This window comes from Medicago truncatula, chromosome 4 (assembly GCF_003473485.1).
Source record: "Medicago truncatula cultivar Jemalong A17 chromosome 4, MtrunA17r5.0-ANR, whole genome shotgun sequence".
NCBI lineage: Eukaryota > Viridiplantae > Streptophyta > Magnoliopsida > Fabales > Fabaceae > Medicago > Medicago truncatula.
This window is the reverse complement of record NC_053045.1, coordinates 52,398,352-52,411,793: the sequence shown is the minus strand read 5'-3', so window position 1 is coordinate 52,411,793 and position 13,442 is coordinate 52,398,352. Positions and strand designations below refer to the sequence as shown.

The 13,442-nt window shown below is 36.1% G+C and overlaps 2 protein-coding genes across 6 annotated transcripts; both read left to right on the top strand.

The window, feature by feature from the left end:
* Positions 1-134: 134 nt before the first annotated feature.
* Positions 135-7,266, top strand: LOC25493796 (protein EARLY FLOWERING 5). 5 transcript variants are annotated; one of them, XM_039833384.1, is made up of 9 exons: positions 135-350; positions 582-675; positions 1,603-1,688; positions 4,218-4,267; positions 4,382-4,451; positions 4,699-4,780; positions 4,886-5,289; positions 5,969-6,496; positions 6,807-7,266. In XM_039833384.1, exons 2-9 carry the CDS (start codon positions 669-671, stop codon positions 7,038-7,040), a joined length of 1,461 nt encoding a protein of 486 aa, XP_039689318.1. In that variant the 5' UTR covers positions 135-350; positions 582-668; the 3' UTR covers positions 7,041-7,266. The 5 variants fall into 5 exon arrangements, with proteins under 5 accessions (XP_039689318.1, XP_013457860.1, XP_039689317.1 ...); XM_013602406.3 differs by having other exon boundaries at positions 135-412; XM_039833383.1 differs by lacking the exon at positions 135-350 and adding an exon at positions 446-500 and having other exon boundaries at positions 544-675.
* Positions 7,267-8,404: 1,138 nt separating this feature from the next.
* On the top strand, positions 8,405-13,257 carry LOC25493795 (HIPL1 protein). The gene is given in 8 exon segments (XM_013602405.3): positions 8,405-8,866; positions 8,989-9,149; positions 9,875-10,185; positions 10,187-10,634; positions 10,739-10,955; positions 11,168-11,346; positions 11,722-11,963; positions 12,599-13,257. Coding segments are annotated over 8 exon segments (2,052 nt in total). The 5' UTR covers positions 8,405-8,769; the 3' UTR covers positions 12,996-13,257.
* Positions 13,258-13,442: the final 185 nt, after the last annotated feature.

Sequence of the window (13,442 nt, the reverse complement as noted above, 5' to 3'; positions counted from 1 at the left end):
AGGAGAGCGAACCACATTTAACCGCTGTTCGGGGCAAAACGGTTAAAGAACAATTTTCAAACAAGCGAAGGTAACCCGACAACAATAAGGCCAATGGTTTATTGGGCCGGATCTGATTCGGGTGATTCTCCCCCGTGAGAAACAACGAAGAATCACATTACATTTACGTTAACAGTGGAGATTGAATGTAGAAGAAAAGATACAATCTCACTCACGTGTTTATTTATCTATCTCTTCATTAGGAAGAAACAATCGAATTTTCGAAGAGGAACAATAAAATTAACAAGGAAATTTCTGAAAGGGTGAGAATTAGGGTTTTCGGTAATCAATGACGAAGACGACCAAAGGCGGTAAGGTGATGAACCCTACCGATGCTTATAGGAAGGAGCTTCGCAAAAAGGAATTGAAAAGGGTAACTATCTATCTATTTTCACTTTCATTGCAATAATTGAAATTTTGAGTGTTTATTTTGCAAAATTGAATTTCAATCATGCAATTAGGTTTTTTTCATACATTAAAAGCACTTCTGCCTGCTTAATTAAGCTTTTATTCCATTTTTGCTTTGTTGTTTTGGTTTACAGAATAAAAAAGAAAGAAAGAAGGTGAGGGATGTGGGGATTTTGAAGAAAGATCCTGATCAACTCAAGAAACAGATTGAAAACTTGGAAATGATGAGTAAGTCGCGTCATGCTTTATTTTATTAACTAGCTTTTGCATTTCAAGGAACTGGAATTTCACCCTTATTTTGTTGGTACAGTCCATTTTGTTTGGAGATTAACGGGTATACACTGTCAGTGTAAATTAGTTTTACGCTGACATCCAATGCAAGCCATTTATTTTGCAACCTTATACTTCATATTATTAGTTTTAATATTAATTTAGAAGACGTACTGCCAAATGGAGATGCGAGGGTTAAAGTTTAAACCAGAGCATTGAGTAGTACATTTCTGATGCCTTTGCTTTTGTTTATAAGGTTCATTTCGACACCGCTTCCTTACCTCATATTTTTGGTTACTTTTTATCTATGGAAATCGTTAGTAGGCTGATGTGACAGAACAGTGGATTCTCTTATGCGACACATGGGAATAGTTGGTTAGAAATCTCACTAGGGATTCATCTTTCAAACCCCTCTGTGTCTCTCCCTGAACCGCCAAACCTGCTTAAGGGCATTGCAAAAGGATTACTCTATCATATATTAGTAATTGTTTGGGTTTAAACAGTTTGTTCAATCAAATATAGAACTGCTGGGCTAATTTTAGAGAATCGTAAATCTTATCAAATTGTAACAATGAAAAACATAATGAAAAATAACAAAGTTTCTCATATATAAATAAACATTGTATTCAATATACTATACACTACGGCTGGAGATGGGTCTGTCTAGGCTGACTTGTTCATTTTGTATTCTTCTTAGTCTGTTCCTAATCCCTACCCCAGTATTCCACTTTTATTCTAAAATGTGGTATGGACATAACAATCCTTTAGTTGTTTCCCTGGCATGCATTAGTAGTATAATTATAATTTAATTATAACTTACAATTGAGATGACATTTTATATACTTTTGCCTATTGAAAACCACTGCACACTGTTTGTTGTTGCAGAGGCTGATGGCGCCTTGGATAAAGCAAGAAAGCACAAAAAGAGGCAACTAGAAGATACACTTAATCGTGTCATTAAGAAGCAGAAGGTAACAACTCATACATGCCTGTTTTGTTGGGCCACTTTTTATTCCTCTACATTACTTTTCAGATTTTTACGTAGTTATGTACACAATTGTGTTCTTTCTTGAATGTAAAAAAGATAAAACAGTGAGAACTGACTTCCGGATTATTGAGGCCAATATCTAAGCTGTTTTCTCTCGATGAAACTATGGCATTTTTTCAATACCCTGAGCCTATCAACTTTGCAGAGGGTTTCCTATCAAACTTCTTTCCCATTCCTGAAGAAGTAAAGGAAATTCCGATGCATTTAAAGATAGTGATACTGTGATATTCAGTTAATGTTCTTTCGAGGTACAATTTGCTACTGTCAATATATGAAAAATAGTCTTTAGCTCCTCTGTTGTTAATAGCGGCCGATCCCGCCGCAATCGCGGTGCGGAGCGGCAAAAAACAGCCCACCGCGTCAAAGCGCTACCGAGTCGCGCGTTAGGGAAAAGCGGGTTTCGCGGCCGCTATCTAGTGGAGCGGGGCGGACCGATAGCGGGTCAAAGCACCACTTTTTCGGGTCGAAGCACAAAACAAGGAAAAGAGAGCATAACGACTGTGTTTTCAACCCATTTCAGCCGTGTGACCCGTTTTTACCCATGCAACCCGGTTCGTGCCTTTCATACCGGGAATAATAGAAGCTCATTATTGGTTATAAAAATTAAAATAAATGCTTATTTATGATTTCGTTGATCCATATTGCTTGCTGAAAAGTCATACAATGAATGTGCCATCTAATTGCTTGCTATTCTTAATATTATTTTAATGTTTTTAATGCTTTTTTTGGTTACAATGTTTTTAATGCTTATCTTTACCAAGAATTTTATTTTTAACGGTAATTTCCTAACTATACTCTCTTTTTCAAATGATTTGATTGTCTTTAGCCTTAATAATTTTTTTAAGGAAGCCTTAATGATTCTTATGTTTGATATTCTTTCAAAAAAAAAATCGTATATTTAATATATTACTTCATATATATATTGATAGTTATTTTTCTGACAAATTATTTTAATAGTTAATACTATTGGTTATTAATATTTTTCTTAATTTTTATATTATTTTATTTCAAATTATGAATACTTCATAAATTTTGAGTAATATTTAAGGTATTTTAGTATATTTTTTGTATAGTATGGTATTTTAATATTAAATATATTAGTGTCCGCGTCATGAAATAGCACCCGCTACGCGCCGCGTCAATTTTTGGGGTGGCCACGCTGCTTTTCCGCTTTGACAACAGAGATTAGCTCATTAAATCACCAATTCAGAGTACTGATCACTCTGTTTATGTCTATTGGTATATGTGTTTTTTGGTTTTTTATTGTCTCATTTTTCTTTGCTGTAATGTGATGACATAGTAGGAAACATTGCTCACAACCCACTTTGATTGGCACATTATTCCTTACCTTTTTGGAAATCACACCCTTCCAATAATAATCATTATGTATATACTTATAGATTATAGATAGATTATAATAACCTCAAATTAGCACTAGATAATAAAGTATTGCTACTTTCATGCTTCTGAACTCCATTTGTAACTTGCAGATTGGTTAATGTACTATACTTGTCCATAGATAAGTATCACTAAGAGTAGCTGAAGGTCCATAGATAAGTATCACTAAGAGTAGATTAAGGTCCCTCTTAGGTTTATCATTGCCTCTAAGTGGTAGTTTATCAGCGCTGTTAGGCCATGGCGGAGGTGGATTTTTCTCCAACTGCTATGGCCCATTTACGAAGAAAGGCGACACTATGACGTTTTATGGTGGAAATGGTGCCTTAGAATGACAGTTTTTTGGCCTTCCGCAATTGATAATACTGCTTGGTTGATCAGAGTACGACATAAATAGGATGCTGTCAATTAATAAAAATAAAGACAACCTCATAACCAAGAGAACATATACCAAGCACATGTTATGATGCAAAAATTTATTTGTTTCTTATCGTCTATAATTGTTTCTCTCTTCAACATAATTAAGAAACTTATTGTTATACCGTATAGAGTGATTGCTAATTACATGACTCTGAAATCAGTTGAAACAAGCACCTTGTTGACGTACAATTCTTCTCCGTAGGCAAGTTCCACTAACAGTAGCTGAAGGGACGTATTGGGTTTATCATAATCTGTAAGTGGTAGTGTTGATATTTTTTTGGTCCAATGTAAAAAGGTTGTCCATTTGTAGCCATAGGCTGCAATGCGTTTCTATTGAAATAAACTTGTAATAGGTCACTGTTAATTTTGACTTTAGACAGACCCATGCATTTTTTTTGGTGAACATTTAAGTCTTGATTGGTAAAAGGAAAAACCAGAACTTTATGGATATAGAGTATTCATGAATTGAGTTTGATATTTGCCTTAGTAGCTGAAGCTGCCTGTGTTGTGCATTTGTATTTTCATTTAGCATAGGATACTGAATTCAGCATTTGAATTTGAACACTCCAGTCAACTGTATGCATGATTTTATTAAATAGTTCCTATCGATTATCTAAATCTGATATCTTTTGGACAGGAATATGATGAGAAAAAGCGGGAGAAGGGTGAGGCCCCTGTTATGTTCAGGTGAACAATTTAGTGCTATTTTCATGTACAAATTTATGCCCAATTTTTTGTTTGTAGTTTATAAATCCTTGGATGTTTTTTGAGTTTATAAATCCTTGGATGTCTTTTGAGCAGTCATTTGGGGCTTCCTCAAAGGAGAACAAGTGCAGAAGAGGAAGATAGAGTTAATCACCCACAGCCAGAGGTATGATTTAAGATGTTCTTGTGTGTGCATGTTTATGTTTTTATTCTTCCTATTCTTATTCCTCTTATTCTTATTCTTCTTATTCTTACAAAACTAGAGTTGTCTAGGTGTTGTAAATGGTTTTTGAGTTACTAACTGATTTTTACTACAGGACTCTGTTTATGTATTCTTATTCTTATTCTTACAAAACTAGAGTTGTCTAGGTGTTGTAAATGGTTTTCGAGTTACTAACTGATTTTTACTACAGGACTCTGTTTATTACCATCCTCAATTAAATCCTACCGGGGCTCCACCGCCAGGGAAACCTCCCATGTATCATTCGCCTATAGGTATGCCGAACTTCTTTTTCATATTTGATTGGTAAAATAATGTATCTGTAAATGATATTGTTTTGACATCTACTTTATTTAATCAGTTTTCATGCTGAACTGCAGGACCTAGAATTCCCTTGTTTGGTGCTTCGTCAAGTACTGCCGCATCATCCTCGGCAACAGAGTCCGATGATTGTGTATTAGCCGTACCTCCACCTCCCCCACCACCACCACTACCTGAAGCTAGTTCAGCTGATGGTGCTGTTTTACCTGCATCTTTGCCACTGCCTCCCCCACCTCCCATGCCTCCAAATCCCACTACTGTGGTGCCTGCATCATTACCACCACCTCCTTTGCCGCCACCACCTCCTGGTCCTCCACCTAAAGAGCAAGCTGTAAATCGGCCTTTACCCCCTCCTCCTCCACCTCTAAAACATTCTCAGCCACCTCCACCTGGCACCAGTGAAGGTGAAGAGAGAAATCAGTATGCATTGCCAGATAATCTATCTTCCAAGGAGCCTGGTCAGGTAGGCTCATTTTTAGTTAATGACTTAGGCTTTTTTTTCAAGACATTATCTGAATGTATTAGTATGAAAGGAACTGAAATTGTATGTATGTATTGAAAGTTTAGAAGCATTGGTGCTTGTGGGCATTTTTTTTATGCAAAAGGATTCAACGTGGGGATGCTGATGTTTTTCAAAATGTAGGATGTGAGTATGGCAGGGAAATATTTAAAAAATATTTTTTTTAAAGAAAATATTTGCATGTTTACTAAATAATTGTAAATACTAAATAGTATCAGTATGTTATCATTTGTTTAGACGTACTAAAGACTTTTAAATGTTCTATTGGGTTGCGGACAATTTTTAGTCTATTATGCTTTGTTAGTTTGTTTCAGAACCAGTTTTCATTGTTTTTAAACATTTCAAAGTACGTTGAAGCTGAAAAAATATTGATATGTATATGCTGTTGTCTCTTGCTTGTATATGACTATCTGATATCTTATCTTAGGTATGCCATATGCCACAGGTTTTTGTCTATTCATGCTTCATATATGGCTACTAGGCACTTGTCATAGTTGCCAAATGCCCAAATGGGAACACCTTACATTTGATTGCTCTTAGTTTGAAAATCTGTCCTGTTGTTATTATAACTTACCAAAAGCTTCTATGGAAATAACATTTTTTTTTTCACCCTGGAATGTAGGTGCAGCTTCCTCCGCCCCCTCCGCCACCAAGTCATATGCCACAAAATTCTGGTGCTATTCAGTCTGATGGTGCTGTTGTTTCTACTGACAATAGGAATTCTTTGTCAAACCAGGAGATCCAAAAAATGGTTCCTGGGCCTCCTCCTCCAAGGCAACAACCTCCTGGTCCAGGACTCACATTAATCCCGAGTGTACAGCCTGATGTGTTGCCTCCTGGAATATCTCGGTTCCCACCACCCCCACCATCTGATATGAGGCCTCCTTTACCTGTGATTGGACTTCCTGGTCAGGCACCACCTCCTGGAATGATGGTCCCCCTAATCCCAAGGCCCCCATATGGTCCTCCACCTGGGCCTCCTCCAATGACGAGACCACCACTTCCACCTGGTCCTCCTCCGAACTTTCAGGAAGAGGATCATATGGCAACTAGGCCACTTCCTCCTCAGAAACCATCATATGTTAAATCTGCTGCTTCCACTGTTGTTAAAAGGCCATTAGCTCAGCACACTCCAGAACTCACATCTATGGTAAGTTGATTCAATTTGTTTTCTTACTTATAGCTTTGCGTTTGTTTCAGCTCTTGAGAAAAGTTGGCAAATAAATAATTAATTGACTTCACTGCTACATGGGCATAAATTCACGTGTCGAGAAAAGTTGGCTTTAGGTAGTGGTCAAAATTTGAATTCTCAGATGTTTCCAAGTAATGTCTCAGTTAATATAGTTAACAGAGGTCCTAAATTGTCCATGACCACTTCAAGTGGCATCATTTGTTAATATTTTGATCTCTTTGTATATGTAATTGCTCTTATATAGTCTGGATCATGTTTTTTTTACTAGGTTCCTGCATCTGTGCGGGTGAGAAGGGAGACTGCAATGACCAAAACAAAACCAAAACCATCTTTGTCAACAGTGTCAGTGTCAACATCTAGGGCAGTCTCTGTGACACCCGGGCCAACTATTTTAAAAGCAGAGTCAGTGAGCTCGTCGTCTGCTCCAAAAGCACCAAGCATTGATGACTCATACACAGCTTTCTTAGAGGACATGAAAGCCCTTGGCGCACTTGATGGTTGAGTGGCGGAGCAGCAAAATGGCGAGGATGTGCGAAGTAGCTTGTATTCAATGAACCACTCAAATGACATAGTCTTTTGTTTTTCTCGATAAAGTAGTTATAAGACCTTGAAAGGTCGTGTAATTCTAATTCATACCCGCTCTCTTTTATAAGTTGACTTACTGTTTTTTTAAAAACAAATGGGTGCACTGTTATTATTTTATAGTTTTATAATTGACATTTACTTTATTTTTTGATGGAAAATTGACATTATATCTTAAAAATGATCTTTTAGATATTGGTTATGATGATTGAACTTTTTTAATGGCTTGTCACTGTAAGTGGTATTATTAACATAACGAGATTTTTTGTGTTTTTAACCATATTGGTTACGTTCTTCACGTTTATCTCTATGTAACTCTTGCTTCAATGGTCTCATGCTCGGACTCGAGAAGTCTTAAACATGGATTCCGGCAAAGCTAGTCATTTGCATATTTCTTTATTTTTTACAGGTTAACTCTTTTTTTTGTTTTGTTTTGTTTTGTTTTGTTTTTTTGTTTTTTTTTTTGTTTTTTTTGTGTATAACAATTGTATTATTTGAAGAGTGCACATCACTATAATATGTGAAACAATTTCACTTGTACTCGTGAGAATTGTATTTGTCAATCAACTTAAAATTCATTGATGATGTTAAGAATCTAGTCTACAGAGTGTTGAAGAAACATTTGGAATTTGATTATTTGTGTTGTGGGGCATTTCAATTGCGGCTTTCAAAATTTGTTAACAGATAAATAACAAGGAGATTGTTTATTTGGAAGCATTGGCATCATGTTTATCCATTAAATGAAAAATTACAAAACATAGTTGAATTCCAACATTGCCAACACACAGTGAGACGAATATTCGCCAATAATACAATACATACGCCATTGCTAACGTGAGCACACCTTGGCTCTTGACTAAACACTCTGATTTTTTTTTTTTATCCAATAATGAACTCCACTTCTCATTTCAACTTACATATCTCTCATCATATCTTTGTCTGTTTGGTCGAAAAAGAAAGAAAATTCATATATTTGTGTGTCCATTGTTTTTCCTCCCTACTTTATTATTTATTTGACTTAAGAGTAATTTGACTTTATAGTGGATCTATCCGTTGAATATTGAATATGAACACGAATATGTTTTTCTAGTGCTAGTTAGAAGTTAGAAACTCGGCTAAAAAACAGTCCAATAAATATACATAAAACACAAAGATATATAGCTGTATAATATACAGTAACATATATTAATATTTCATTGTACCTAACCGTGTGTACCACACTAATTAATATAACATAAAGCTTCAAAATACTTCGATGAACCAACCAACATCACATGTAATGTAATCTATACATCCACTTGCATCTCTAGATGTTGAGTTTGTCATACCATTGGTAATCTTATCTTATTATACATATTTATAGGACAATAAGTCAACTAGGGAAGGCAAGGCCAGGCCGTGGGGCACAGCACTGACATCAAGAGGGTTGGATCAAATTATAAAACTATATGGGAGTTCATATAATATATATTTTTGAATAAAAGAAGTAGAAGAGGGTGACAAATTGAAAGTGACTACTAATTTATTACAAAAACTGAAAATTGATATTTGGAGCATGTTCTGAGATTTATGTGAAAGTGAAGCATAGATGATTCTTTGTCTGTTAGCATAGTAACCTCTTCATTCTTTCAACTTGTTTGGCGCCTGCCATGAAGACTGTTCTTTCCACAGGTTTCTTGTTATGTTGCTCCCTTCTGTTCCTACTTTTGGATTCTTCAACTTCACTTCCTCTATGTGTTGACTCAAGTATGTATATCTTTTCTTCTTTTTCCATCATTTTTTTGTTTTGTTTTGTTTTTCATTATAGATGTGTATATCTTCTTTATGTGTATATTGATTGTTTTTGTGCGTGTGTGTGTGGTATGTAGAGGCACCCTTTACCTTGAATACCACACTCAAATTTTGTCCTTACAACAATGGAAGTACTTGCTGCAACTCCATACAAGATGGACAAATTCAGAAGCAATTCCAACAGATGAATGTGTCTGATACTGCCTGTGCCTCACTTTTGAAATCAATACTTTGTGCGGTAGGTCTTTTTTATCCCTAAATTATTTATTTATTCTAAAGAGAACCTAAAGAAAAAATATATATTCAAGGTTTTTTATAGGGAAGTAGAGGGAGAATTTGTTTGTACTTTGTCTATTCTTATTTATAAGACCCTTTTAAAAGATATGTCTATCCCTAAATATAAGACTGTACAAATTTCTAGATACTATTGCTCTTTCTCCAAATACATCCCTTATTAATACTATCAATTGGTCTTGAAATATGAAAAGTCAACATTGAACACACTTATACACAAAAGGTAAATTAGTAATAGTCAAAAACAAATTATACACATCAATTACACTATCAACTTTTCTTAATATGAATAAAGAGTTCCAAAAGGTCTTATAAATAGGCACGAAGGGAGTAGCAATGATCGGGCCCTAGACCTTTTGCTTAGTACTCTTTCAGTGTCTCAACGTGGGCTGGGACGAGATCTTGATATATTCAAACCTGGACTAGTAACCGATGTTTTAAATCGCAGTTGTGATTACAGTCTTGATCCCAAACATTCCGAAGAATTGCAGTCTTATGCGATCAATGCAGCTTCATTTACGGTTACAGAGACATCAAAAACCTGTATATCGTGACTTAGATTGTTGTTGCAGAGCTTTTTTTTTTCAAAAACCTGCCAGTAACCACTTTTTTCAGTTCAACAATTAACTTCTGACTTGTATGTAGCTAGCTAACTTTGTTTGTTTGTAGAGGTGTGACCCTTTTTCAGGCCAGCTGTTTACGGTTCAATCCACGCCGAGATCAGTTCCTGTGCTTTGCAATTCTGCCATTCCGGCAAATTCTTCTCAATCAAAGGCATTAGTGCATGATTTCTGCTCTGAAGTATGGGATACATGTCAAACTGCGTCAATAGTAAACTCACCATTTTCCCCTTCCTTACAAGGTCAAGGAGGTGGATTACCAGCTAATACCAATGCAACCAAACTGAATGAACTGTGGCAATCGAAAAACGATTTTTGTAAAGCATTTGGTGGAGCTTCCATTAAATTGAGACTATTATATCCCTCCCCATGGTTTATGCCTTGAGAAAATTGGGAATGGATCTTATCTCAATATGGTTGCTCATCCTGATGGCTCAAACCGCGCGTTCTTCTCGAGTCAAATGGGGAAAGTTTGGTTGGCAACTATTCCCGAAGAAGGATCAGGAGGACAATTGGAGCTTGATGAATCAAGTCCCTTTGTTGATCTAACTGATCAAGTTTATTTTGATACTCAATTTGGAATGATGGGAATGTCGTTTCATCCAAATTTCGCAAACAACGGCCGATTCTTCGCTTCTTTTAACTGTAATAAAGATAAATGGTCTGGATGCAATGGAATATGTTCTTGTAATTCAAATGTTAATTGTGATCCATCAAAGATAGGTACCAGTAACGGCGCTCAACCGTGTCAGTATCAAACTGTTATTGCAGAATATACTGCTAATGGCACCGGGTCTCAGCCATCCTCGGTACGCATTTCTAACACTATACATATGAAACAATAGTTTCTATAAGGTGTTTAATTCAGTGGATATAATAGAATAGAACTATCTAATCATTATCGAATTTTCAGGCTAAAAGTGCTAAACCAACAGAGGTAAGAAGGATATTTACCATGGGACTCCCATTTACATCTCAACACGGTGGTCAGATACTCTTTGGACCTAATGATGGGTATTTATACTTCATGATGGGAGATGGAGGAGGTACAGGTGATCCATACAATTTTTCCCAAAACAAGAAATCACTACTTGGAAAGGTTATGAGGCTTGATGTAGACAACATTCCAAGTGAGTAACTGCACACCGTAATGTAGCAACTCTCTCTCTATATATATACATCACAAAAACTTCATATTGAAGGCGTGTTTGGTGTCCAACACCGACGCAATTCAATCATTCTATTTTCTCAAATTATTACTGGTGTTGACGTGTTGGTGTTAGCATTGTGAAGTTCATTGAGTACTGACTATTGACAATTATATTTATCATGAACCTTTCAGGTGCATCAGAAGTTAGTAAACTTGGACTTTGGGGTAGCTACTCCATTCCTAAGGATAATCCATTCAGTGAAGATAAAGATCTGGAGCCTGAAATATGGGCCTTAGGGTTAAGAAATCCTTGGCGATGCAGTTTTGATTCAGAAAAACCTTCCTACTTTTTTTGTGGAGATGTTGGACAGGTTTGTGAATGCTTATCTCAAAATAAATTTCAGAAATGATATTTGTACACTTGAAAAATTCGAAACCTGCAATGCTAGTTAATGACGTTTGAAATTAGGGTTAATGAAATATGGAGTTTGGTTAATGAGTACAGCAATATTGGAATACTCATTAAACCACTTACTGAGTTTCATTAACCATTACTTCGTTCATTATTAACCGAGTTGTCTGTTAAGGATGTTCAATGGATGTATAACTGTTTAAGAGAACAAAAAGAGTGCATGTGTCTTTCTGAAGGCTAAAATCGTGTCAATTTCCTCAGTCACAAACTTTTCGTAACTTCTACAAGGAAAAAAGTGAAATGCAATATTCTTAGTTACACAATTGATTTGCAGGATCTTTATGAAGAGGTGGATCTCATCACAAAAGGTGGAAACTACGGCTGGCGTGTATATGAGGGACTCTATCCATTCACTACAACAGAGTCACCTGGAGGAAATACATCCCTTAAATCCATAAATCCAATTCCCCCCATAGCAGGATACAACCATTCCCAAATAAACAAGAATGAAGGATCAGCATCGATTACCGGGGGATATGTTTATCGATCCATGACTGATCCTTGCATGTTTGGAAGGTACTGAAGCTTTTTCTTTTCCTTTTTGGCCTTCATCTAGTTTTTCATATTATGTAAGTTGTTGAGAGTCACTGATATAATAAGACGTGGTCTGCAAAAATGTTTATAAGTAGAAGACACCCTTCACCTTACAAGCTGCATTTGTATGGATGAGTTATACCTAACCAAAATTTTTAAGACGAGTTCAGAGTCTATCTAAATTCTGTCACTCGGGTCATGCTTTACATGTCCACTACAGGGACGGTGTGAAGAAGTGTTTGCCCAGCCCAAATTTTTATGAGTAGTTAAAGAGTGTGTAGGGAAATATAGAACTCTTTGATTGAGGAATGCAACAACGAATTGTAATTTATTCAGAACAATACTAAACTCTTGCTCAAGAACAAATAGTCCACATCTGTGCAACATTATGAGTTGTTTCTCATTGATTGGTGTCAAGATATTAAATTTCTGTCACAATAACGATTGTAATGTCGCAATCCTCGACATTGTAGAGAATCACGACCAAATACAGTTGGTGTGTTTTCAGTTGTGGTCATGATTTGGTCACATATCATAGACATCAAATTGCTTGATGCTGTGGATGTTTGCTCATATTTGCCATGTGACTTTTTTTAAAACCCTTTGGTGCTTTTCAGGTACCTGTATGCTGATCTTTATGCGGGTGCACTTTGGGCTGCCACCGAAGATCCTTCAAATAGTGGAAATTTCACGACTAGCAAAATCCCTTTCAGTTGTGCACACGATTCTCCTATACCATGTGACTCAGCACCCAGTAGCTCCCTTCCAGCTCTTGGATACATCTTTTCATTTGGGCAGGACAACAACAAAGATGTTTATATTCTTGCAAGTTCTGGTGTTTACCGAGTTGTTCGTCCAAGTCGCTGCAGTTACACTTGCTCACAGGAAAAGGCATCAACAACTACTACTCCTCCTTCTCCTTCTCCTTCTCATGCAAGCCATTTGAGTAGCTTCTATGGATATATGTTTCTGCAGCTTTCATCTTTATTGTTGGTTTTGATGTGTTTTATGTAGTATATGCTAATTATGATAACTCTTAAATTACAGATAGATAAGAGAATGTTTTATTCACAAGTTCTTTCTTGCTTTCTACTCTTCTTTCTCTCCTTTTGTGTAAGTGTAATAACTAGTATATAAGTGGATGGAGATTCTAAAATACTACAAATTGATCATATCAATTTGGTACAGAATCTTCAATAAAGCATGCAACAACACTACAGCAACATGTTTTCCGTTTCAGTGTTGAGAAATAAACGATCATGAGCTTTATGGACTAGAGACCTTGTAAGTTTCATAGGCACTACTTAGCTGCATTATTTGCATTGAAAGGTAGGATTACCACCCTTTATAGCGGAGTAATGTTTGTAACCTACAAAGAAGAGTCAAAAAAAGTAAGTCAACTGTAGTCCATCATTATACACTTGAATGAAGTGATACTCTATATTTAGACATGTACATCAT

Coding starts and splice junctions, on each gene's coding strand:
- LOC25493796 (XM_013602406.3), top strand. CDS start 329: ATGACGAAGACGACCAAAGGCGGTAAGGTGATGAACCCTACCGATGCT. Junction 1,689..4,217: donor GTGTCATTAAGAAGCAGAAG/GTAACAACTCAT, acceptor TCTTTTGGACAG/GAATATGATGAGAAAAAGCG. Junction 4,781..4,885: donor CATGTATCATTCGCCTATAG/GTATGCCGAACT, acceptor GCTGAACTGCAG/GACCTAGAATTCCCTTGTTT.